This window comes from Haliotis cracherodii, unplaced genomic scaffold (assembly GCF_022045235.1).
Source record: "Haliotis cracherodii isolate W230 unplaced genomic scaffold, xgHalCrac1.p SCAF_12, whole genome shotgun sequence".
Classification (NCBI taxonomy): domain Eukaryota; kingdom Metazoa; phylum Mollusca; class Gastropoda; order Lepetellida; family Haliotidae; genus Haliotis; species Haliotis cracherodii.
In genome coordinates, this window is record NW_027266267.1 from 43,293,929 (window position 1) to 43,321,801 (window position 27,873).

Genomic DNA, 27,873 nt, shown 5'->3' on the forward strand with positions numbered 1-27,873 from the left:
AGAATTGAAAGATCGTAAATTTCGTGGTTTATGCTGACAGCCTGAAATGTTTAGATACGACAGATATATTTTTCCAGAATTTAAAGGCCCATAATTAAGGCATATAACACTCGAGATCGTATCATACACGGATAAATAAGTCTTGTGTACATTGATCAATCGGAAGGAGTGCTAATTGGGATTGTTCACTAGCCAATATATTTCCAAATATACCCGTGAGCGCTTATGACGTCGAATACGGTATATAACACGTATATAGACGAATACTCTGACTCACAAACCCTTAAACTGGTGTCTCTACAAGACCATATCCTGCATATTTACCTATTCCCGAACAAGCTTTGAAATGGGATTATTCTCAAGTGTTGGACAATGTGTGCTTATTTTACTGAATATCGTTTTCACGGTATGTATTAACAAAACTCATATATGTATCTTTGAATAATTTGGATTTCAAATACAATTCTTTAATATTTTATATCCCGTTGAATTAACGTATTCTTCAGATGAAATAAGCTTGATTCGATGTTTTTTTAAGATCATAATAATTATATCTCTTATCTTGGAAACTTTACTGGAACTAATATTTTTGTGTCATATGTTTCCCATGTAGGAATTAGTTATCAGATATGAGTGAGTGGGTTGTGTTGAGTGTCGTTTTCAAGAGTAAATACAAATGTAAGTGACGTCCACCTAATCTGAGTTCGAGCGTTTACTAGTCTCTCCTTATGCCAGTGTTCGATTCGCCACATGCTTACAACGTGTGAGACCAAGTCCTCTTGTCAATCCTGTGATATTGCCGGAATATATCAGCAGCGCAAGACCTAATCCCTCACTGATCAATGGGTCGCGTATTCTTGACAGGTTAGTGACAACTAACCACCATTCGTTATTGTACCCGGTTAACCCTCCATAACACCACCCCAATATCAGTAAGGTCCCAAGTAGCCCATGTGTTATGGAGGGTTAAAAAGTATGTGGATACTCAAGAATATATCAGATTTATCACGGCGGCATGTAGGTTTATCTGGCGTGTGTTTATCGGTAAACCTAAAGGCCGCATGTATCTCTATCGCTGCTCGTACGATCAACCACTCCTCCGTCTCGACAAGTCAAAATTATTTACAGGCCGCAGCGATATAGCTGAAATGTTCAGGACGCGAGAAAAACCAAGTCACGTTTTCCCCTAACACCTACAGTATGTTATTAGTTGTGTGCATGATATGTCAGACAGTCAGTGAGTGAGTTGGGTTCACAGCAAAAAAAGTGTAGGTTTCCGTCTTCCGGAAACCTTCCGGAAACCTTCCGGATACCTTCCCATTTTGGATCCGGCCCGGATACCTTCCGGAAACCTTCCGGAAACCTTCCAAAAAAAATGTCAAAATTTGGGGGGTGCATTTTGTTCACTTAAGTGTGAAACACATAAAAAAATTAACTTGAAAATACCAAGCAATTTGAAGGTTGTTGAAGGCATCTGGAAGGTTTCCGGAAGGTTTCCGGAAGGTATCCGGAAGGTATCCGGATGCAAATTTTCTTCATGACTTGCTTCTGGTAAATAATGTTAGCCTGTGCATTACAGGTACCTGTTGTAATATTCTGTGTTATTTTAATGGTAAATATCCTCCTAAAACATTTTTGGAGAAGAAAATTGTTCAATTTCATATTTTGTCCTTTTCGGATGTTAATGGTATTTAATGAACAAACATCAGTTCTTGTATAATGATATCCTTAAATTTCATGTCCAGACTTCCAGTTTGTACTGAGAAAAAGAAAAAGTTACAGGTACCTGTTGTAATATTCTGTGTTATTTTAATGGTAAATATCCTCCTCAAACTGAGATATGTGGGCATGCATTGTTCACAAGTTGTTTTGCGACATGGGTCCAATGTGTGAAGCTTTTTGCTGGTGTCCGCCACCATGATATTGTTGCAATATTGCTAAAAGTGGCAAAACAGCATTCTCACTCACAAAAAAATGGAAAGTCATTGGCTATGTGCTTTGGCATTTGGCCCTGGTGAGATTAACAGATTAGTTTGGAACGGTATCAGTACTTGTTATATCGGGACAGTGTAGTTTCATGGGAATATAAAACAGAATACAATTGTCCCAAATTGGTGCATAAGACTAATGGCATCCATAGAAAACACCTAAATAAAGTACAGAAAAAATATCAATGTCATTTGTCTACTAAGGTGGAACTACAACTTTTGTTAAGTATTTATAGTAGGAAAACATTCAGGGCATTAGTACATTTCATATTTGTTCAGCACCTATGTTATGGCTGATCAGTATTATATATCTTTATGCTAATGAAGCAAAACAAATCATGTTTTTGGAAAAAAATATTATTTATTGATTATATGGCATTTCATAGGTACATATCACAAATTGAAATTTGATCAAGCAAGAAGAGGAACTAGCATAAAGTAACCAGTGGTGTTTGCAAGGCCTTACAGAACAGACGCTTCAATGCCATTTTCTAAATAAACAAATTAGTCAAATCTCAGAAGAATTTTATTGAAGAAAAATATCTAAAGTCAATTATGTTTCTGCAGTAAACCACAAAAGTCATTCAGATTTGTATGGTCAGCATCGGTGTACACAACCTGGACATAGTCACAGTGCTTTGGCATAAATTCATTCAGACTTCATTAGTGTCATAATAAAACCACCTACAGTCACACTGATGTGGCATTATTCATTCAGAATCATCACTTTCTGAGGTGAATCTGTTGGTTGTTATCAGGAGTACTGTTCATCTTCCGGCGAGTCCCTTGTCTGAATTGTGTGAGCAAGATCTTCTTAAATGTAGCTGGTGTGAGATTGTGAAATCCAGGTACCTGAAACATTTCATAACATCTTTAGAAACTTGTTAGTCAAAAGTTATGAAACACACACATATTTACAAATGTTTAAAGTTGTTTTCTCAAACAGTGAGGTATTGACAATTTATCTTGCAACTGATATTTAACCAATCTTTGAACATGTAAATAAGCCATTGCAAACAGTAAAGTGTTCAGAAAATACAAAAATGTATCCGGTCTTCTAAAACAATACCACAAGGTTCACCTGAATTTTGGTTGAGTGTTTGCATTACATCAAAATGTAAGGAAGGGTAAACAAGACTATGAAAAACTAAGTTACATAGGTTCTTATACATAAATACATAAATGCAACTATTCATAATTATCAAAACACATGTCATGTAAGTGATCTCAAAATACAACATAATGAGCGAGTGAGTTGGTATAGTTTCATGCAGCTTGTTAGCAATATTCCAGCTATGGGCTTCACACATTGTACCCATGTGGTGAATTGAACCCGGGTTTCAGAGACTGTTTCACCCACTAGGCTACCCTTGCACACCAAATACAAAAGAAAGTATATTAGGAATTCAGACAATAGATATTCTCACCAAATTCATTAATTCATTAATGGAAGCTATATTGAAATTCAAATTTTGACAAATTAGGATGAGACTGTAGAAGCATTTATCTAAGTTATTATGGATATTAAATATCTACCGTTAATTGGTAGTCCATCATAGACAGTGATAAGAAATTCAACTGAAAAGTACAACCTGAACCATCAACTAAAAACTATGTATATTACATTAAAGGGGCCGGTCATGTATTACCGGTATGTTCTCATTCATTTTTGAAACAACCCTCCCTGAAAGAAAATGCAAAGCACTTTATATTTTATTGTCCATTTTGTCAAAAGTCTCCCCTACAGACTCTCACATTTTAGGGTGACCCTCCCTGTTTGTTCTGATCTGAATTCAAATATTCATGACTCATTATCATATTTTATCATTCATCCTATCTTTTTTGAAAATTAACTAAATAAAGATTAACTATAACATGCAAATCTGCCAAAATATTGGCCTGGCAAAGTTTAAATTAATCATAATTACTGTTATAAAGTTTTGGATCCATCGTCTGTTTCTAAATACAGTGAAACCCAACTTTGACTTGTGTGGCATTGTTGAATCATCTACCCAATGTTCTTTATGCATTGATATGCATCTGCACAGAGTGGTCAAAGTCTGTGTCTGACACATAGTGTGCTACAAGGGAGACATCAGTTTGTGTCTAGCCAAACTGTCTGATAATCTCAAGGGCTGCCTTGGTAGCATCAAGGGATGTAGCTAATCCTAAATAAACATAAAACAAGTGACATCATCTCTTCTACAGAACACATGATCAAAGCCTGCCCCACCTTTGATGTTTATTACCTTGCTACTCTAAAAACAGCTAATTAGCAAAATGAACTCAATGTCAAATCATTGTGGACTAGGGATTAACAGGGCAATTAGTGTCGGGTGGGTATTAGTACTTGCAATTGTCTGTTAATTACTTAATTGAGTAGTGACGGCTTAGTCAGTTGTGCCTTTACAAATGTTATTCAACTTATCGAGTCAGTTTACTATGTACCATGCTTCTTGGGACCAAGGAAATGTATCTTGCTGGATAACAGTTTTTTTCTAATTTATCAGAGATCAGAAATAATAATAATGACGTTTTTGATGTGCATTTCTTTGTTGTGTTCACTAGGATGATGGTGATGGTGTTTGAATTATTAGACACTATTTATTCCAAAAGAGGAATAGGGTTGGTGAAGAGGCAAAGCTTATTTGAACAACATATATATTGATATACAGAAACTGTACAACAAACAGATTAACTGTATCTACAGTTGAAACTATCATGATGCAAATTTTCACTGAATCAAAGTCATATCTTTTCAAGACTCAGATCAGGTTGTAGTGATTGAAGGTCACATTAAACTTGCTAATTTCAAATCATTCATCCCACACTTATGATTTGGTTTGTTGTTTTATGCCGCACTCAAGCAATATTCCGGCTATATGTAAATAATCAAGTCTGGACCAGACAGTCCAGTGATTGACATCATGAGCATCGACCCACACAATTGGGATCAATGACATGCATCAACCAAGTCACCGAGCCTGATCGTAACCTGATGGCGTTAGTCAACTCTTTAGACGAGCATTGTCGCCCGTTACGGAAAGTATTGGGTTACAAATATCCCTTGGAAAACCTTTCAACATGTTCAAATGACACATCGAAAGGACATTGTGAAAAATTGCACCATGTTAGGATTCTTAAATACAGTTTCAGCTTGACATTGAGTACTTTAAACTTTAAAGTGAAAAATACATTCACAACAGTCGGTGAGTAAATTGGAGTAGGGGAATAATTTCGAAGGTAAACTTGTTTCAACGTTTAACAACTACATGCATTTGTGTTTGTATGAGACGATGTGTGTTTAATTCCATATATTTTACTTCAAAGCATGTTATCACAATAAATTGAGTCGGGTATCGGATAAGTTGGAGTAGAGGCTAATTTCTATTGTAAACCTGTTTTAACATTTCACAATTATTGGTCTTTGCAAGTTATCATTCCTAGTTTAAATTCATTTATTTTACCAAGGTAAAAAAAAAAATAAGGTGTCATTTTCGTCAAGTAATAATCGCCGTTTTCGCTTTCGGCGAGTATTTCGCCAGTCAGTGCTGTTTTGCTAAGGTGTCGTTTCAGCTATAACCCGCTTATTGCACATTATTAGTTTCAATTTATATTTATAATCATTTTAACCACTGTAATAAGTAAAAAAATGAAATAAAAGTATATAGAAAATAAACAAGCACTTGTTATAAAATGTGCATCCGCAGGCAATATTTATAAGATAATCCTGCATGTAGCTGTGGCCATCACACTGAAGATGCACTTCACTTCTTTTTCATATGTCCAAATTACAATGATTTAAGACAGAATATGTACTATTATGTTAAGGGATATGATCTAAATTCAATTCTATTAGGTAATCCTGAAAGGACGTCAAAAATAAACTTAGAAATTCTTAAATCAGTAGAAGACTACATTCAGCTATCCAATAGGTTTTGTGATTGTACATAGCATCTTAAATTTATAATACTATTCCTTGCCGTATATTGCAGTACACTATTACTACTAAAAATGCGACCTGACAGCGCCGACAACGTAGTTTCTATAATTAGAACATGTATATAATTGTATTCCTTGACTGTACTTTTGTCATATCATATTGTATTCTAATTCTGGAGCGGTATTCAAATAAGTTTTTTTTGTTTACCCATCCAGTTCACATATAAATGTTTAAAACAATATTTAGTAAACAAATAATTTAAACTCATGCAACAACATAGCGTGTGAAGACGATAGACCACTGAAAAGAGCATATATATGCACATCCAATGACCCCTGACATCACAAGGCATTGTTTTGCCAGGGTGTCAGGCAACAGAATACTACGAATTACATCACAGGGTACTGTGACCTGTTTGAAAAGGTACTGTATTCTAAAGGTAGGCCCAAAATTCTAGACAATCCAGTGATTGATATTGTGAACATCAATCCACACTGTTAGATGGTCACTGTCAGATGCCATGAACCAGGTCACTGAGCCTGATCACCTGATCTATTAGGTTATCTCTTATGGGTGAGGCTAAAACGGCACCTCAGCAAAATGTCACTGATTTCTCCAACGAAAACAGCACCTTGATTTGGCAAAAAGGGCTACTAATTGTTGTCTGTTATCTGGAGAGACATGTTGATTCCTGGCCGAAATATATATAAATGAAATTTCTATAAAATTACTATTTATTTCCTACTTACTAAAATAAATATGACATATATAGTATACCTGCTGTCCAGTTTCTTGACATTTTCGCCAGACTCAGGTTCAGCTTGACATTGAGCTAATCTGAGTAAAGCTACTTAAAACTTCAAAGCATGTGATCTTTCAATGATAAGTTTAGTTGCACCTCCCAATCAGAATCATGAGTAAATTTGAGCAGAGGCTAATTTCTAATGTAAACTATTTTTAGGTGACTAACATTTAACAATTATTTGTGTTTGCAAGTTTAATTGCATTTATTTTACTTCAAAGAAATCAAAGCATATTATATTTTCACAATAAGTTTAGTTGCATCTCCAAATCAGAGTCGGCAAGTAGATGCTAGTTTTTAATGTAAACCTTTTTGAAAATTTCTCAGTTATTTGTGTTTACAAGTGACCATGCAAGTTTAATTTCATGTATTCGGGCATATTCAGACCCAAGGTAAAAAAAAATAACAAGGTGCTGTTTTCACCAGGCAATAGTAGGCGAGGTACTATTTCCCTTTATAGTTTTACCCTCTCTTACAACTAGCATAGGTTGATGGGGACCAATTCCAACCCGGAATCCCCAAATGAGTGGGTATGGTTTTACGCTGTTTTTAGCAATACCACAGCAAGGGACACCTGACATAGACTTCACACATTGTACCCATGACAAGAATCGAACCTTGGTCTTCAGCACTTCAACCACTATGCTACCCCACCGCCAAAATTCCCAACATGATAAAGTTGTTATCACGGTATTCTTCAACAAGTTCAAGTGAAAATATCCATACCTTTCAAATGTCTTATCTTCCACTTCACTATGTTCACTGTTGCAAAACTCCTGTCATTTAATTTGTTCTTGATTATTCACACCTGCAAAAGTAAGTTTAGTCGGTACGGTATGAACTAAAAAATGAGTCACTATAGAGTATCTAGATAAAGGAATACAAGTAAGCAAACATATTTCTACATCATATACATTAGCAAGGATTAACATAAATTAGGTAGATTGCTTATCCTACAAAAATTAAATCACACATTTACTAACATATATAACACAGAATAAGTGGCTTACAGAAGATAAATAACTTTAATACGTGATCAATATGATTAACATATTCCTTACCTGAATCAGAGACCATATAACAGTCTATGTATTATGGTCTCTGTCTGAATATGTCACATCTTCAGCTCCCTGCAATCGAGGTTGTGAAACATTTCTGCTGTAGGAATATTACATCCGCTGGGATATCCCTTGTCACACTGCCTGGCATGGTAGGCAAACGCATATTCCATACACCACATAGGTATACTTCCTAATACACACTGTCGAAATCCCCGCGGCTCCCAATATGGCCTGTATGAACTGTAATCGGCCAACCTCGTCTCTTTCCGTAACTGCTGCAGAAATGACCGCTCGTCATTCGTGACCAACTCGTGTTATTCCGGGACAAGCAAGTCTACCCATAATTCCCTGTATGGCCGAGGGCGCCATTTTGGAACACAATTGTAAACAAACACTCAAACCTCGTGTACTCGATGTACACCGTGATGCTTGATTGCGATATACTTACCTCGTGTATGGATACATTGTTCTCAATCACCCGTAACTCGGAAATCCCGGTCGAAATCCACCTGAGCCATCCACAACGAGGACGTCAAGTATTTCGAAAACTCGATTGACAGCCGAAGGAAGGAAGAGCAGCTTGCAGATGCCAGGTATGTAGCAGGGCTTCGAGACATAATGTTCCATGATTTCTATACAGAGATCTTATGGAATGGATTGATTTAGATATTTTCCTGATCTCCATGTTACTACTGTAAACGTCAAGGGCCTTTTAGTTTTGTTGTTTTCGGAAACCCTTTGTTATTATTATGATCAAGTGTTTGTTGTGACATGGTATTTCTATTTGGGCTTGCATAAGAGCTACAGTTGCAGGACTTTTAAGGGTCGTGTCCTTATTCTCAACATAACGCTGGGATTTGATGATGAGGGTTAGTTACCAAGGGTATAAATCTGGCAAAGTGCATGTCAAACAAAACGTGGCATTCAATTCCAATCATGTGTTGCCACCTGAACCACCTGAAAGTGAGATATGGATTACAATGAATAATGACAGATTATCAATCTTTAACAAATTCACACTGAAACATTGAAAGGATAAAGACAAGTTAGTTGTTTTCTGTTTCAGCATGTTCAGGGTTTGTGGGGAGGTTCACAGACATCCTCAGGGAGGATACCAAGTATTGAGTGAGTATTTTTGTTTGTGATAAATACAAACTACATGTATTCATCATGGTATATTTCAATGTAATGTGAAACATCACACTCACAATAGTCCAGCTCTGTGATGACAGCCTGTAAATAATTGAACATGGACCAGGCAATCTAGTGATTGTTATTTTCAGCAAAGATCCATGCCCTCAGAGTATGATGACAACCTAGTCTGACCACTCAATTCATTAGTTGATTAGTGTTTGCAGCGGTAGAAACTAACACTTTCAGTCCACTAGTCCTAAAATGATAGCATATAGCAAAACCTTTAAAATGTCAAAATGACTAGTGCCAATTTCTAACCCTGGTGTTTGGATGTTGTGTTTGTGTGTGTATGTATGAGTGTATTTAGGTTGGTTTGTTGTTTAACGCCGCACTCAGCTGTATGATGGCGGTCTGTAAATAATCGAGTCTGGACCAGACAACCCAGTGATTCATATCATGAGCATCGAGCCACGGAATTTAGATCAATGACATGCATCAACCAAGTCAGAGTCTGACCACCCGATCCCGTTAGTCACCTTTTACGACAAGCACAATGGCCTTTTACGGCAAGCATGGGTTGCTGAAGACCTAGTCTACCCCGGAATCTTCACGGGTCGAGTGTATTTAACTTAAATCATGAATCCTATACTTGTTTCTCTGTGCTTTTACAATGTAACCCAAATTTTCTCGGGAATAATAAAGTATTCTCTTATTTATATCATTTCTGAACAAAGTGTCATATCAAGGTTAGATCTCTGTCAAAACAGTGCCATGGAAAAGCCAAACAAATAGCCTAGAAATAAAAGTAAATACTGCATTGCATTAATCTGCATTTCAAGAAAATGTGGCAATAATTCATGGAATGATATTCAACATGGTGAGGATCTCTCTGCATTGTCGAACAAGTTATTTCCTATGTAATGTATGTGTTGAATGACCCTGACTTTGTTGTCAAAATATTGTTTTAACATTTGTTAAATATGGGGATAAATGTCATCTCTGAATGTTTGACATGAATTATTATGATTAGGGTAGTTCTAAGTCGGAATCACAACCGGGGTCTTTTCATTTGAATCAAATGTACAACATGTACAGTTTGGACATTTCTGTGATGTGAATGCTACTTATGTTTGTAGAATGTCCGGATGAATAAAAGAGACAGTCATCCGTGCAGCATCAATGCAAAGAAAGACCATAGAAGAGCAACAGTGAGTGGTAAATATTTTGAAATTATTCTGTTTGGTTCATATGGTTATTTTGCAAATATGTCTTCAGTTTGTTCCTTATCGCTGTAGGCACGGATGTCCTATTATCTAAGGCACTACAATTTTCTGTGCAGAGTTGCATCTCTTGGGCTTAGCAGAAACCTATAGTCATGGGTTCAAATCCTGGTTCTCCCCGATTATGTTGCTAGGTTTGTCAGCATTATACACATACTCGTGGGATTCATCAAAGACCTGCATCACTTAGGACTTTCTTCCCACATCAAACTAACATGCGGTGATATATCTGGAATACTGTTCAAAGCAGTGTTAAAGCCAAATCATTTATTTAACACTGCATCCAGCAATAGTTTGGCTATGTGACAAGGATTGTGAATATATATTTTTCCATGTTGATGAGTTGAAACAATCACTAAATGACATCTCTTAAAAAGATTCCCAGCATTCCAAGCCTAATTAATAGATAAGGTTGTGATTGAGTAGGCTCATTGATCACATGTAATCATACCACAGTGATGTGGGATATTGTCCATAATAGTTATCATCGGTTTGTCTGGACCGAGTTCATAACATTAGTCACTGGTTTGTCTGGTTGAGATTTGAGATGTGATTATCTTAAATGTTTAGCATATAGACTCACATATGACAACTTAAGTGATTTTGCTGCCTTCTATCTGTAAGTACATGTGGCAACAATTCTTTTTGATTGCTAAAATCTTTTTACATAATGCTGCAGAAACTGAAGTCCTGCTTGAGATCCCTGGATGAGTACTCCAGGTTGACAGTCTGGAAGGACCAGACAAGGGAGTCCTAAACAGAGGCTGCACCCCTTCAGATATCAGAGGTGATTTGCAGACAGCGACGATGAGGGTCCTGTTATTTCAATGGAGGCCGACCGAGAAATAGTATGCCAAATGGTACTGGGACACACAAAGGCTGGTCTGGCTAATGTGAGAAGACCAACCAATGCCAAGCTGGAGTGGAATTCTTCCAGGACATTCAGGAAATTCTTGTAAACACTTGAAAGGAATGATAAATGGGACTTATTGTCTTTAAATGTGGACCCAAACACCAAATGGAAAGTTCACAATTCTACTAACACAATGCAGCAGAGATAGAGTCTAACTGGTATCCCCTCATCCTGGTTCCTGTTCATCCATGGCAATATAGAAAGAAAAGGAGGATTGAGGGAAAGTAAGTCATCTGAACTGGTGAACATAATCCGTAGGTACTGTCAAGCGAACAGTTATCACACTCTGTTATGAGTATTGAAGAATAGGATGAAATTGCATACTGCATCAGGAACCATCATGTGAACACTGTTCAATGTGCGATATACTATAGGCATATGAATAAAAGAAATTGATAATTTGATTGTTGCTTATGTTTCATTTGCCAGCTGTGTAAATGGGGATGTTTCATGATTTTGCCTCAGTTTAATAGCCACACTTATCTTATGAAACCATGCATTGCTTGGGCATCTCAAGATAAATAACACATGTTTCCTTTGCTCTGAAAATGTCTGATGACACATTGATCTGTTATGTCAAAGGTTAAAGTCACAACCAGACAAAAAGTTTGTTTGTGGTCTAACTCTTCCTTTGGGCAGGGGTCGAAGTTGGAAAAAGGTCGTGTGTGATCTATATATACTACATTTTCCCTTAAATTGCCTTTTCTACAGAAGTCTTAGTAACTCTTATACATATACTGGTTACATTACTTCCATATTTTGGTCAATGATATGTTGAATTCTACCAAAGGACTGCATATTTGGTTTATGTGCTGGATAGCTCTTTGAAATGTTTTTGAAATATTTATTTCTGATATTGAAGGTCAAATTCACACTCAGAAGTGATAACTCATGAGGGGTTGAAGTGTAAGATCAAGGAAACAGTGAAGGGGTCATTCATAAAGTATTTCTGCAATTATAACTAAAATGCCTATTTCTGGAGATATTTGTGAAGTATTAAGCACATCGTTGTTATATTATTTGAATACACATATATGTGCAGTGGTTACAACTCCAGTGTCAAATTAACTGTCAATCCCTTTTAATAAAATAATTCACAGTAACTGAGGAAGAGCTTACTGTAGTACCATAAAACTAGGGTGAGGCAAATGTCAATGAAGTTAGTATTTTGGATATAACAAGTACATGTACCGTTACAAATAGTCTTATTATCATCTCACTAGGACCAAAGGCCCAAGTGAACACATTGTCAATGACTTTTTCTTTTTCTCAGTACAAACTGGAAGTCTGGACATGAAATTTAAGGATATCATTATACAAGAACTGATGTTTGTTCATTAAATACCATTAACATCCGAAAAGGACAAAATATGAAATTGAACAATTTTCTTCTCCAAAAATGTTTTAGGAGGATATTTACCATTAAAATAACACAGAATATTACAACAGGTACCTGTAATGCACAGGCTAACATTATTTACCAGAAGCAAGTCATGAAGAAAATTTGCATCCGGATACCTTCCGGATACCTTCCGGAAACCTTCCGGAAACCTTCCAGATGCCTTCAACAACCTTCAAATTGCTTGGTATTTTCAAGTTAATTTTTTTATGTGTTTCACACTTAAGTGAACAAAATGCACCCCCCAAATTTTGACATTTTTTTTGGAAGGTTTCCGGAAGGTTTCCGGAAGGTATCCGGGCCGGATCCAAAATGGGAAGGTATCCGGAAGGTTTCCGGAAGGTTTCCGGAAGACGGAAACCTACACTTTTTTTGCTGTGGTTTAACAGGGAATTGACGTTTTGACGACCCACAGGCTTTCCACATTAATGTTAGCATTGACTGAGTCGATGTTATTCCAAATGTATAAACGGTACATTCCTCAACAGGAGATTCGATTGTGGGTACTTGGAGCCGAGTTTTCGTTATATTCGTTGTTTAAGTAAGGATAAGAATCTATGGCTGAACAACTTCGTAATGACAACTAAGGGCGTCGTTTCGGTGTAGGTACTAACACCGTTATCAAGCAAGTGACGGTGTTAGAACCTACACCAAAATGTCACTCTTAATTGTAATAAAGAAGTTGTTCAACCATAGATTCTTATCCTTACTTAGTACTCCAACTTCTAAATGCCTATCAAAGACGATATTCGTTATAGACGATATACATGTTGGCAATCTGTCACCAGACACTGACACAATCACAGTCTGCGTCTTTGAATCACATACGCACGACATTTAAATAGCCATATTTGACACTGTAAAATACCATCGCGAAATCCCAATTAAACACCACGACATCAAGGTCTGAATACCTACCGTACAAACCAACTACGAAAGGAAGATAATTGTTTCACCGCATCGGCAATTCTCATCCAAATGGCGATGAGAACACGCTTTCAATTTTGCTTGTTTGTTTGTTTGTTGTTTAACGCCGTACAGAGCAATATTCCAGCTATATGACGGCGGTCTGTAAATAATCAAGTCAGCGAGCCTCACCACCGAGTACACATACCGGTCGCATCATGAAAGTGATGCAGTACGCTGATATTACATATTTGAAATATGAGAAACATTTTGAGAAAGTTTATCGTCATATTTAATGACTGCCTGGCTGTAACTGTAAACTAAAATACTGGCTATAAACTACCCGGATCCCAAAACAGTTGGTGATCTATACTCTGATTCAGATCGGACAAACTTACCACTATCGGAGGAACATTAACTCAATGGTATTTTAACCCTCTGAAAGAGGTATGAAGTATCGCCGAAAGCTGAAGGAATTTCTGTTGAATGCTTTATGCGACAGTATAGCTAGATTCATTGGACCGTGAGGAAAATAATTTTACTGGAACGACAGGGGTGTCAACAAATAACAATGACAGTCCACCACTGAGTTATTCAGCAATGTTGAAGCGTGACGGTATACCGTTACTAATGGACTATATGTGGGACATATTGAATGCCACACTAACGCGTAAACATAGCGGTATTCATATTCGTGTATCACAAAAGAATTTGAACACATTCAAGAGTCTGCGGTCTAGTCACGGATGCTTTGTTCACTATGTGTTCTATCCTAAGAGTCAGGCCCGTGAAGATCCGGGGTAGAATAGGTCTTCAGTAACCAATGCTTGCCATAAAATGCGACTATACTTGTCGTAAGAGGCGACGTACGGGATCGGGTGGTCAGGCTCGCTGACTTGGTTGATGCATGTCATCGATCCCAATTGTGTGGATCGATGCTCATGATGTCAATCACTGGATTGTCTGGTCCAGACCCGATTCATTACAGACCGCCGTCATCTAGCTGGAATATTGCTAGACGTTAAACAACAAACAAAACAAAAACAATCATTTCAGTCATGTTGCTATTAATGACGACATGTCACAGGTAGCGCATGAAGGTGAACTTTAACTTGAGCGTAAGTGAGTGATGTTCGTTTAACGGCGCTTTGAACAGTAGTTGTCTCATATCACGGTGTGTCATCATTCTATAATGGGGAGACAGAAATGGGATGAAGTTTGGTTTAGCTCCGCTTTTAACAATATCCCAGTTATATCACTGTCTGTCATATCACGGTGTGTCATTTTATATTCAAAAGATAGCCAGAAATGTGATGAAGTTTGGTTTATCTCCGCTTTTAACAATGTCCCAGTAATATCACGGTTTGTCGTTATTTAATGAGAAGACAGCCAGAAATGGGATGAAGTTCGGTTTAGCTCCGCTTTTAACAATATCCCAGTTATATCACTGTCTGTCATATCACTGTGAGTCATTTTATATTCAAAAGATAGCAAGAATTGTGATGAAGTTTGGTTTAGCTCCGCTTTTAACAATGTCCCAGTAATATCACGGTTTGTCATATCACAGTGTGTCATTTTTATTTTGAGAAGATAGCCAGAAATGTGATGAAGTTTGGTTTATCTCCGCTTTAAACAATATCCCAGTTATATCAATGTTTGTCAGCATATTGTGGGAGGAAAGCCCGATTTGATGCAGATTTTATGCGCTTACCACTTCAGTGAAACCCTTGAGCACGGATATGGTGCTGACAAACCAAGAAACGTAATGGGACGGACTTGGATTCGAATCCACAATCACAGGTTTCTGGCATAGCCAGGGGACTCAACTCTGCACAGCAGTAGTAGTAGTAGTAGTAGTAGTAGTAGTAGTAGTAGTACTAGTAGTAATTATAATATTATAACGCAGTGTTGCCTGTCATGGTTCTGAGGTATTTAATTTAAGCACTATTGATACATATGTTACGAAACTGTACTTTTGCTATTTTTAATGTGGTCGTTGCTGTTACAGATTGTTGCCTTGGCTTTGCTGGTTTTGGGGGCGATCCTCAAGTTTCAACCAGGGTTACTGTTGCCCTACGTGTTAGCAGCTGTATCGGGTATAACCGCGTTCAATGTCCCTACAACCGTCGCCTCTGTACCAGTCGTCAGTAACATCGGTCTGGCTCTACTTGTCCTCGGCGCCGTGCTGTTTGTGATCACCTTCTTCGGCTGCTATGGCGGATGCTGCGGCAACAGACTTTTCCTCATCATTGTAAGAATGTTATGTTCATTATAAAAGTCTCAGGAACCAACCATTGATAGTCCGGGGGTCAGGGTGGGGGGTGTCTTAGGATTTTATCGAAACAAAGTACTTGTCTCAGATAATTATTGAACAAGTTATGTATGCGTCTGAATTTTGCTACACACAATACAGTGTCTTAAGGTGTGTGTTTTCTTCTAATATTTAGGATTCCGGGGTAGAATAGGTCTTCAGCAACCCATGCTTGCCGTAAAAGGTGACTATGCTTGTCGTAAAAGGCGACTAACGGGATCGGGTGGTCAGGCTCGCTGACTTGGTTGATGCATGTCATCGATTCCAATTGCGTGGATCGATGCTCATGATATTAATCACTGGATTGTCTGGTCCAGTCTCGATTATTTACAGACCGCCGTCATATAGCTAGAATATTGCTGAGTGCGGCGTTAAACAACAAACCAACCAACCAATCTAATATTTAGGATAATAACTTTAACTTTAAAAAATAAATCTGCTTTTGCATCTAGCGCCCAAACATCCATATAAAAATGGACGGTCGCATACTAAATAGATATATGTTTGCTAATGTTTTGTTATATAGTTCAATATGTCTTCAACAACCCATGCTTGCGGTAAAAGGCGACTATGCTTGTCGTCAGATGCAACTGACGGGATCGGGTGGTCAGGCTCGCTGACTTGGTTGATGCATGTCATAGTATCCGAATTGTAGGTATCAGTGCTCAAGATGTCAATTACTGGATTGTCTGTTCCAGACTCGATTATTTACAGACCGCCGTCATTTAGCTTGAGTTCGGCGTTATACAACAAACAAACAAACAAGATATGATTTCAAGGTTATAAGAAAATTGTATGTACTGTCGCCTAAAAGCAATACACAATACCGAACAATACATATCAGTCTTGAGAAAATACTTCATAGGGTTTTTCATAATTTATACACCATTGGTGCAGACAATACAGTTTGGAAAATACGAACATTCTACTCTCGGTGATTTTAAATAGCAAAACACCAAATAAACCGTCAAAACATTTCGGTCATAATCAAATACTATGATGAAAGTATTGTTGGATAAGACAGCCTGTCCTTACTCAGAATACATTGCCTATGTCAGAGAAATTTTAAGATGCTGTTATAATCGATGTACTAAACAGGCTAGAAGACACAATAATTAATGTCTTAACGTAAAACACGAAGCAGCTTTTGATTTTAACTTTTCAGCATCCAAAAACACAAAACCGAACTGTAAAATTCCAGTCCTTTAAAAATGAAACTCAACGAAAAATGATTTTTACCGTGATGTACATGATTTTAGCGCAGGTTTGCAAATCCATATACGCAAAGAAAATATTAATTTTATTGTACTTATGTGCGAGTTTCATTTGCATGTTGTGTTTCTCTCTTGTTTGACAGTTCTGTATCCTTATGATCATCTTGAGCATCGTTGTGGCCACAGTGGTAGGACTCCTCTTTGTCAGAGATTCGCCCGTAAGTACAATAGGACTGTACCCTTTGTGGCAAGACAGGGCTGTGTAATATAGGATTGTACCCATAGTGGCAAGACAGGACTGTGTAATAAAAGGACTGTACCCTTTGTGGCAAGACAGGACTGTGTAATATAGGACTGTACCCTTTGTGGCAAGACAGGACTGTGTAATATAGGATTGTACCCTTTGTGGCAAGACAGGACTGTGTAATATAGGACTGTACCCATAGTGGCAAGACAGGACTGTGTAATAAAAGGACTGTACCCTTTGTGGCAAGACAGGACTGTGTAATATAGGACTGTACCCTTTGTGGCAAGACAGGACTGTGTAATATAGGACTGTACCCTTTGTGGCAAGACAGGACTGTGTAATATAGGACTGTACCCATAGTGGCAAGACAGGACTGTGTAATATAGGATTGTACCCATTGTAGCAAGACAGAACTGTGTTATATAGGATTGTACCCATAGTGGCAAGATAGGACTGTGTAATATAGGACTGTACCCATTGTAGCAAGACAGAACTGTGTTATATAGGACTGTACCCATACTGGCAAGACAGGACTGTGTAATATAGGACTGTACCCTTTGTGGCAAGACAGGACTGTGTAATATAGGACTGTACCCATAGTGGCAAGACAGGACTGTGTAATATAGGATTGTACCCATTGTAGCAAGACAGAACTGTAGTTATATAGGATTGTACCTATAGTGGCAAGATAGGACTGTGTAATATAGGATTGTACCCATTGTAGCAAGACAGAACTGTGTTATATAGGATTGTACCCATAGTGGCAAGACAGGACTGTGTAATATAGGATTGTACCCAAAGTGACAAGACAAGACTGTGTAATATAGGATTGTACCCATAGTGGCAAGACAGGACTGTGTAATATAGGACTGTACCCATTGTGGCAACACCCGTCTGTTTGTAAAATAGGGATGTCCCCACAGTAGCAGGACCCGTCTGTTAGTAAAATAGGAATGTTCCTACAGCGGCAAGATTCGTCTGTTAGAATAGAACATAGCAACATAGAAGTGCACACAAAGCAGAAAGGCAGCTCGTAAGTACTATTTGAGTATACCATCTCGCCCGTAAGTGATATCGGAATTACCCATAGTGACATCACACGGCCGTAAGTGATTTCAAAATATACGCAAAGTGACAGGATTCGATGGAGAGTGATATGGGAATAAACCCACAGTGACAGCTCACGCCCGTAAGAGATATCGGAATATTCCTATGGTGACAGCACTCGCCCGTAAGTGATATCGGAATATTCCCTTATTGACAAGACTCGCCCGTAAGTGATATCGGAATTACCCATAGTGACATCACCCGGCCGTAAGTGATTTCAAAATATTCCAATAGTGACAGCCCTCGCCCGTAAGTCAGTTCAGAATAAACCCATAGTGACGGCAATCCTCGTAATTGATATCGGAATATACCCATAGTGACAGGACTCGCCCGTAAGTGATTTCAGAATATACCCATAGTGTTAGCAATCGCCCGTAAGTGATTTCAGAATATACCCAGGGTGACAGCACTCGCCCGTAAGTGATATCGGACTATTTCCATAGTGAAAGAACTCGCCCGTACGTGATTTAAGAATATTCCCATAGTGACAGCACTCGCCCGTAAGTGATTTCGGGATATTCCCATGGTGACAGCACTCGCCCGTAAGTGATTTCAGAATAAACCCATAGCGACGGCACTCCTCGTAATTGATATCGGAATATACCGATAGTGACAGCACTCACCCGTAAGTGATTTAGGAATATACCCATAGTGACAGCACTCGCCCGTAAGTGATTTCGGAATATACCCGTAGTGACAGCACTCGCCCGTAAGTGATTTCGGGATATTCCCATAGTGACAGCACTCGCCCGTAAGTCATTTCAGAATAAACCCATAGTGACGGCACTCCTCGTAATTGATATCGGAATATACTCATGGTTATAGCACTCGCCCGTAAGGGATTTCGGAATAAACCCATAGTGACAGCACTCGCCCTTAAGTGATTTCAGAATATACCCTTATTGACAAGACTCGCCCGTAAGTGATATCGGAATATTCCCATAGTGACAGCACTCGCCCGTAAGTGATTTCGGAATATACCCATAGTGACAGCACTCGCCCGTAAGTCATTTCAGAATATACCCATGGTGACAGCACTGGCCCGTAAGTGATATCGGAATATTCCCATAGTGACAGAACTTGCCCGTAAGTGATATTGGAATATTCTCATAGCGACAGCACTCGCCCGTAAGTGATTTCAGAATATACCCATAGTGACAGCACTCGTCCGTTAGTGATATTTGAATATAGCATTGCGACAGGACTTTCTTATAGGTAACATATGAAGGTACCCATAGTAAACAACCCGTAAACAATATAGACAGACAGACAGACATATATAGGAGTGTAGCAATTGTTGGCCGAATATAGTAATTAAAACCTTTCTGTTTGGTCATTGTATTGTTTAAACGCTGTATTTTTTATCAGGCGTGTACAGTTGTTTGTCAATTATATATTATCTTCAACCAACAGTTCAATTAATTTTTAGATTTTATGACAAGTGAATGATTTCAAGTTTTGTCGGGTAATATCTGTCTCAAGCGGGGTTCAAACCCACATCGTTTGATTTGGGGGCGTCTAATTGTCGGTCGCAGTTTCGGCGACACATGACGCCGGAAAGGTGTGAAAATAACTAATCAATATTTTCAAATATTTGCATAATCCTTAAAAAAACTCCAAAAGCATAAACCTTTGAAATGAGTGAGTGAGTGAGTGAGTGAGTGAGTGAGTGAGTGAGTGAGTGAGTGAGTGAGACATTAGAAATGGGCTTCACACATTGTACCCATGTGGGGAATCGAACCCGGGCCTTCGGCGTCACGAGCGAACGCTTTAAGCACTAGGCTACCCCACCGCCCCACCTTTGACATAAAAAAAATCAGGTAAACATTATCGGGCGAACAGGGATTCAAACCCACAATCATAGGTTTCTGGCGTGCCCAAGGGACGCAACTCTGCAATCGCTGTGCCTTGGACGACTGGGCCACCCGTGCCCCCATTTCGGTCTTAGATGTTTATCGCGTTTATGAAACCCAGGAGCATGGATATGGTGCTGATAAATTTAGAAACATAATCAGAGCGAATCTGGAATTCGAGCCCATGATCCTAGGTTATCACCACGTCTAACTCGGCAGTGCGGACATCAGAGAAAATTCTGTGGACAAGGTCCTCAGAAAAAAACCTCCGACGTCCATCAATGTACAGATGTAATACTGAATGTACAAAAGAGAGCTAAATTGTCCATGCTGTTGTCAGTTGTAAATTATGTTCTCTAGACTATCATATGCAACGCAAAAGGTATTAGGAACGATTATACATTTCCTGGTACGCCCCAAGGACAAAATCACATAGAGAATCATGGCACCTCGGGAGACTAGATCATCCGTGCCCACTGTCTGGAAGGAATATAGGAATGCACCCATAGCAAGTAATATAGGAATGCACCCATAGCAAGTAATATAGGAATGTACCCATGGCAAGTAATAAAGGAATGTACCCATAGCAAGTGATATAGGAATGCACCCATACCAAGTAATGTAGGAATGCACCCATAGCAAGTAATATAGGAATGTACCCATGGCAAGTAATAAAGGAATGTACCCATAGCAAGTTATATAGGGATGTACCCATAGCAAGTTATATAGGAATGTACCCATAGCAAGTAATATAGGAATGTACCCATAGCAAGTGATATAGGAATATACTCATAGCAAGTAATATAGGAATGCACCCATAGCAAGTAACATATGAATGTCCCCATAGCAAGTAATATAGGGATGCACCCATAGCAAGTAATATAGGAATGTACCCATAGCAAGTACTATAGGAATATATCCATAGCAAATAATACAGGAATGTACCAACAGCAAGTACTATAGGAATGTACCCATAGCAATTAAAATAGGAATGTACCCATAGCAGGTACTATAGGAATGTACCCATTGCAAGTAATATAGGAATGTACCCATAGCAGGTAATAAAGGAATGTACCCATAGCAAGTAAAATAGGGATGTCCCCATAGCAAGTAATACAGAATGTCCCCATAGCAAGTAATATAGGAATGTCCCCATAGCAAGTAATATAGGAATGTACCCATAGCAAGTAATATAGGAATGTACCCATAGCAGGTAATATAGGAATGTACCCATAGCAAGTAAAATAGGGATGGTCTTCATTCGGGCCCTTACATGAATCAGAGGTATTAACTATTCAACTATATTGAATGTTATGTGTGGCTTCATGTCTGTCTAATATTGCCTACCATTCTAATGTTGTAGCTCAACACCAAAGGCAAGGAAACATTTATGACTCAAATCCGTAACGAGTACAAAGGACCAGTCAGTGACGATACCTTTTCAATCATGCTGGACGTGGCATCCTACTCCGTGAGTATAATAACATCACTGTGTAATGCAAGGTGCATCCTTGTCGTCAGCCGTTTCCTCATCCACTGTAACTGACACTGTTCTGGGTATTCTGATAGTTCGGAGCAGCAGGAAGGAATGAACTCGTCGCCAGAGCATAGGCAGACACATATTCTCACCCGTGAGGAGTCCGAGTTAGCGTATAGGTCCACGGCAACCTATGTTTTTCGTATGAGGCGGAGCCGTGAAGATCCAAGTTGAAATTAGTGTTCAGCAACACATGCTTGTCGCAAGGGGCGACTAACGGGATCTGGTAATCAGGCTTGCTGACTTGGTTGATGCATGTCATCGTATCCCAACGCGTTGATCGATGCTTATGATGTCAATCACTGGATTGTCTGGTCCAGTCTCGATAATTGACAGACCGTCGTCATACAGCTTGACTATCGCTGAGTACGGCGTTAAACAACAAACAAACAAATAATCCTATGAGACGACTACATTGGTCAGTGGTCAGAGTCGTTGTATTGCTTATCATCATATCATCCAATGGCGTGGAAGAATGCAGATTATGTCAATCGTATCCCAACGCGTTGATCGATGCTTATGATGTCAATCACTGGATTGTCTGGTCCAGTCTCGATAATTGACAGACCGTCGTCATATAGCTTGACTATCGCTGAGTACGGCGTTAAACAACAAACAAACAAATAATCCTATGAGACGACTACATTGGTCAGTGGTCAGAGTCGTTGTATTGCTTATCATCATATCATCCAATGGCGTGGAAGAATGCAGATTATGTCAATACTTGACTATTGACAGACACCCGTGATACAGCTGGAATATTGAGAGTGAGGAGTTAAAATAGAACAAAGATACATGAATAAAGCATCACTCTTGCCCTGAGTCGTTGTCTCATACAGTTATACTGCTGGGAATAGCTGCAAAAAGAAAGAATTATGTTAAATTACAGACAACATCAACAAACAGACTCTTTTATGTTGGCACATTCACATCCAGTGTGAAACGATGAATGTAAACCTTTTGAAGTAGCTTTAGCTGTTTCATCTTCACATTTCAAGGCAAATTCAAGGCAGTGTTTCACAAGTTATGCAACATTTATCAATTATGCTGAGTCAGCAACAACAACAAAATGTTTGCTCCGATACAGTAACACTGTCCCCACTGCACGTGTAGCAAGACAAGCCTATCTCTTGAACGTTTTTCCTTACTTGCAGGAAGCAGAATCCCATCACGTCATCTTCCCGAGGCAAGGGAGTTAACTGACTATAAAAGTCATGTTTCCCCCCTTGCCTAACTAGGCTGGTATTATGGAGTCTATGCATAGTCCAATCAAAATCGCGCACCGAAATCGAAATCTGGTTCGTAAACTCTCGTGCAGATTTCGATCGATTGTAGGATTTGCAAAACATGTGCACCGCCAACCTGTTGTCAGCAGATATTTTCCAAATCTTTTCATGTTTTAAATCAAGGTGCTCACGTGATTTGATGCATTTCGCGATGTAAGGCCCGTTTTATCACAGTATAGATCTTGTTTATCGATCAGATCGTCCTGACTGGGCGCCACCATTTTGTGTGAAGCAAACGCAAGTGATACGAGGTGCACGTGTGGAATCTGATTGGTCCATAGGAGAGGCTTAGAAGGGACATAACTAGTAATAGCAGCCACTGGTGGCGCTACGATCGAGTCCAGTAATTCCAGCCTTGTCCGACTTTCTCTTGCCTCGGGGAGAGGCATCACTTATGCACATCACACTTAATTCAAAATTAACATAGTATTTTTCGTTTCTAGTTTCAACAAAATGAGAAAATGTGCTATTTTATCAATGGATTTTCTGGTCCATCACCTGGCTTTTCTGGTCCATTGCTTGGTTTGTTCGCGTGTCGCCGTAACATGGCAGGTGTACTGCTGTGCGGCGCCAGGTAACACATAGCATACCTTTTATGCAAATTGTGTACGTATATAAGTGACGGGTGCGACCGGTAGATAAGGACATGCTTACCCATGCTCACCTGGTGTCATTTATATAATTTTCCAGTGATCCATTCACATATTTGTCCCCGCTATTTTGCCTTTTACTCCTAAAGAAATATATTACAGCGGATAATCGAGACTGGTTATTATCCTGCTTTGATGTCTTTTATTAACATAGGTAATCTGATCTTGCCTTCCACTGAATGGCCTTTAGTTGAAGATGTTAATTAAGACCAATAATAAATGAAAATAATATTAATGTGTCCTGTTCTTGTTTTATCAGCTCCAATGCTGTGCTTCAACTGGGCCAACTGACTTTGACACAAGTGCCTCCTGGACAACCTACGACTACAAAGGTACTACAGTAACGATAGAAGCTTCGCCTGCCTGCTGTAAGAAGGATGTTTTGGATGGGGACACAACCCTCGAGTGTGCGAAGAAACACGGAGGAGTTTTCGATCCGACCCAGACTAATACTCAGGTATGTGGTAAGAGTTGGACAAAGTGGTAACTTTGTTGTAATAGTGAGTGAGTGAGTTGGGTTTAACGCCGCTTTTAACAGTATTCCAGTTATATCGCGGCGTGTCAGCTTAATGTGGGAGGAAAGCCCGAAGTGATGCAGGTCTCAGACGTTTACCACTTCGGTGAAACCCACGAGCACGGGTATGAAGCTAACAAACCTAGAAACATATTTGCGGCGAACCGGGATTCGAACCCACAGTCATATGTGTCTGGCGTGCCCAAGGGACGCAACTCTGCACAGCGAATCGCGGCGCCTTAGGCGACTGGGCCTCCTTGTTGTAATATCTCACTAATGGTGTTAGCCGGGCTGTGTTAAGGGTATTTAACTTTCCGTAAAATCAGAATTTCTGGAATGTATCACAAGTTTGACACAAATATTCATTCTCGCTCCACATTTCAAAGGCAAGACACATGTCAGTTATTTGATTCATATGTAATCAAAAACGAATTCCACTTTCGTTTGATTTGTCCATTGGGCATACCTACCCAGGCCATACGTTGCCTATGTCCCTATGAACAATTGTGAAGTGGCCGTCAAATCGGCTATTTCAATCAGAAAGGGTTTATAGAGATTTAACCACCTCTGATTGACCAATCAGAATCGAATAATCTACATACTGTCATCTTATTCATGTTATGTAAATACGGAACTCTAAACCTCTTACGATCAGGTACCTGACTTGAGTGAAATATGCAATACCCGATAAGCCGTTCAAGCAAATTTTGACACGTTGACGATGCGTCAATACGTTTAACATTCCAGGGCTGCTATGATAGGATCCATGACCTTGTCGAGGAGAACAAGGTGTATGTCATTCTCGGCGCTGTCCTGTTGCTTCTTCTCATGGTGAGTGATAATTCCACAATGTGGTCAGCTAAAATTATGAGTGAGTGAGTGAGTTTGGTTTTACGCCGCTTTTAGCAATATTCCAGCAATATCACGGCGGGGAACACCAGAAATGGGCTTCACACATTGTACCCATGTCGGGATTCGAACCCGGGTCTGCGACGTGACGAGCGAACACTTTAACCACTAGGCTACCCGACCGCCCCCTAAAATTATGACTACAAAACAAAGTCGTGAAATGTTGATAACATTATTCTATTATGCATCTAGAATTTGTTCTGCTACAAGGAAGTTGTTTCCAAAATAGACTACACCGTCCGTTTGCTACTGCTGATAGAAGGGGCGGTCGGGAGCCTAGTGGTTAAAGCGTTCGCTCGTCACGCTGAAGATCTGGGTTCGATTCCCGACATGGGTACAATGTGTGAAGCCCATTTCTGGTGTCCCCCGCCGTGTTATTGCTGGAATATTGCTACAAGTGGCGTAAAACCATACTCTCTCACTACTGTCGCTAGAGTGAGTGAGTGAGTACGGTTTTACGCCGCTTTTAGCAATATTCCAGCAATATCACGGCGGACTGTCGCTAGAGATTTGCTTCAATAGCTGACACTGTTATTATAAAATAATATTATTACATTTCTGAAAGAGCGAGATGGGTTGACTATTGAGGTGAGGTGAAATGGGGTTTAACGTCGCGTCCAAGATTATTACACTTATATAGCGACGCGCATGCACGTGTATGTGTGTGTGGGTGCTAGTACTAGTCCGGACTGATGCCGATTTATAGTGCTAGCACACTGAAATACCATGCCGCAGTTTAACATGAATACCCCGCTCAGACACAGTATACTGACTCCGAGTCGACCAGTCCTTGTTTTAGCCCCTTAATGCCGAGCGCCAGACAGGGTAACAACAAGTACATCTTTTAACGTCGTTTGGTATGACGCAGCCGGGGATCGAACCCCGGACCTTCCGCTCTCCGGGCGGACGCTCTACCACTAGACCACGGAGATGGTCTGGGTTGACCATGGAACTATGTAGATATTGTTAGTGTTGCCGTTTGACTGATGGGCTCGTGGTCGGGTATCACCATTTGCGTGATCGCTTGTTTAATATTAAAACGATAACTATTCTATACTCTATCGAAAAATCCAAATTATGTGTTGTACCAATCTCAAATGTGTTGTCTTCCGTTTCAGGTACTGGAAATTGTATTTGCAATCATTCTCATCAGAAAGGAAACAAAGGATTCTGTCGTGTAGAAAAACAAGCTTTGATTCCGTTTTTAGTGTGTCACTGCACATATTTTCTTCGTGTACTTTTTAATGGTTCACTTTGCTATACAGTCAAGTCTTAAGTATGAATATACTTAGGAGTGCAGACATCAGTTATCAGTTAATGTATTTATAGTAATTCTCATTGACCTTCTGAATGTTTGCCTCAATACTGATTGGTTAGTTCACGCCTTATGTCTTATTTCCTCTGATCGCGAAGGGACCCTTGGCAAATTGACGTCATATCAATTCATTGACGCTAACAATTGAAGATGACGTTATCCATTTTTCGCGATATCCCATAATGTTTTATGCGACGTCGTTCGAACAACATGGTGGCTGAGCTATCTCCCCTTTTGGACGGGTAACCCGTTTTTTTCTACATTTTCCCAGAAATAATAATAATAATAACGTAACAAAGCACTTCATCGAAGATCATTTGTTATTGACTGAATATTATGTCTATACATCTTAACTGACCCACCCGAATATTCATACAAAATTACATAATTCAATCTAACAAAGATTTTTGCGTTTTGTAATATGACAATGCAGAGGAATCTAAAACAAGCGCCTTTCTTGGGAGGGACAACTATACAATCTCTCTTTAAATTGGTTTTAAAATAATTCGGCATCTCCAACATTTTGAGAGATCCCTACTATACCATAGCCATATCTAAATAACAGATCGCGTACATGTGTTGCCCAATTTGGACGTTTTCTATCGATAATAGATAATAGTGATAAATAACATTGACATGGATACCTATTTACATTTATTTGCACTGGTCTTATCCGGTATTTGATACATTTAACACTATGAACATTGTAAAGAGGAACTCGCCCACACTCTCCATATGCAACAGCATTAGGTGATCTATAACCAATATGTAGCACAAATTTACAAAATTTTCTATGAACATTCTCAATCTCTTTACTTTCAACTCTACGATATCCCCAAGTGTCTGCAGCATAAGAAAAAAATGGTACAATTTTTTTATCAAACAAATAAATTCATCAGAGACAATTCAAAACGCCGAATAAAAGATTTTAAAGCCCACAAGGCCTTATTAGCTGGTTCAGACAAAGTTTTACATGCTGTCGTCCATACAAGTTTAGGGGTTAACATAAGACCTACATATTTATACATACTGACAGTTTCCATTTGCATACCATTTATAATACCATTTTTTCAGATTTAGATAATCTTTCACCCATCTTAAATACAATTATTTTACTTTTTTCAACATTTAGACGCCTCTGCAATTTTATAACACTATCGGCAATTGATACAAGATCATCTACAAACAGTAAAGCTATTATGTTTAACATACATTCTGACACAACAATACCATCCGTAAACTTATTTTCTAAACTAACAACTAATTCATTGATAAATATAGAAAACAACACTGGGCTAAGTATGCAGCCTTGTCTAACACAACATAACGTTTTTGTACATACTTTTCAAAACATTAAAAAAATTGCCATTTATACCATTTTTTTTATCAATTGAGCAACAACGTAAACGCCCGTGTATCAACATGGTATCAATAAAACAATCATTTTAAAAAACTGGCATCACTGTGTTTCTTCCTTAACTTAACAAATAAACCATGTTATTCA

The 27,873-nt window shown here is 38.9% G+C and overlaps 1 protein-coding gene and 2 long non-coding RNA genes across 4 annotated transcripts; 2 read left to right on the plus strand and 1 right to left on the minus strand.

The window, feature by feature from the left end:
• Positions 1–264: 264 nt before the first annotated feature.
• On the plus strand, positions 265–27,821 carry LOC139458435 (leukocyte surface antigen CD53-like). The gene is made up of 7 exons (XM_071239875.1): positions 265–406; positions 15,435–15,677; positions 17,095–17,169; positions 21,522–21,629; positions 23,891–24,088; positions 24,893–24,976; positions 26,173–27,821. Exons 1-7 carry the CDS (start codon positions 347–349, stop codon positions 26,233–26,235), a joined length of 831 nt encoding a protein of 276 aa, XP_071095976.1. The 5' UTR covers positions 265–346; the 3' UTR covers positions 26,236–27,821.
• On the minus strand, positions 2,360–8,196 carry LOC139458441 (uncharacterized). Its single transcript, XR_011652670.1, has 3 exons — positions 7,795–8,196; positions 7,460–7,541; positions 2,360–2,840 (listed from the first exon to the last, which is right to left on the minus strand). It is a non-coding gene; the product is annotated as an uncharacterized lncRNA (long non-coding RNA).
• On the plus strand, positions 8,190–11,557 carry LOC139458442 (uncharacterized). 2 transcript variants are annotated; one of them, XR_011652672.1, is made up of 4 exons: positions 8,190–8,387; positions 8,861–8,919; positions 10,065–10,143; positions 10,888–11,557. It is a non-coding gene; the product is annotated as an uncharacterized lncRNA (long non-coding RNA). The 2 variants fall into 2 exon arrangements; XR_011652671.1 differs by having other exon boundaries at positions 8,190–8,919; positions 10,888–11,556.
• Positions 27,822–27,873: the final 52 nt, after the last annotated feature.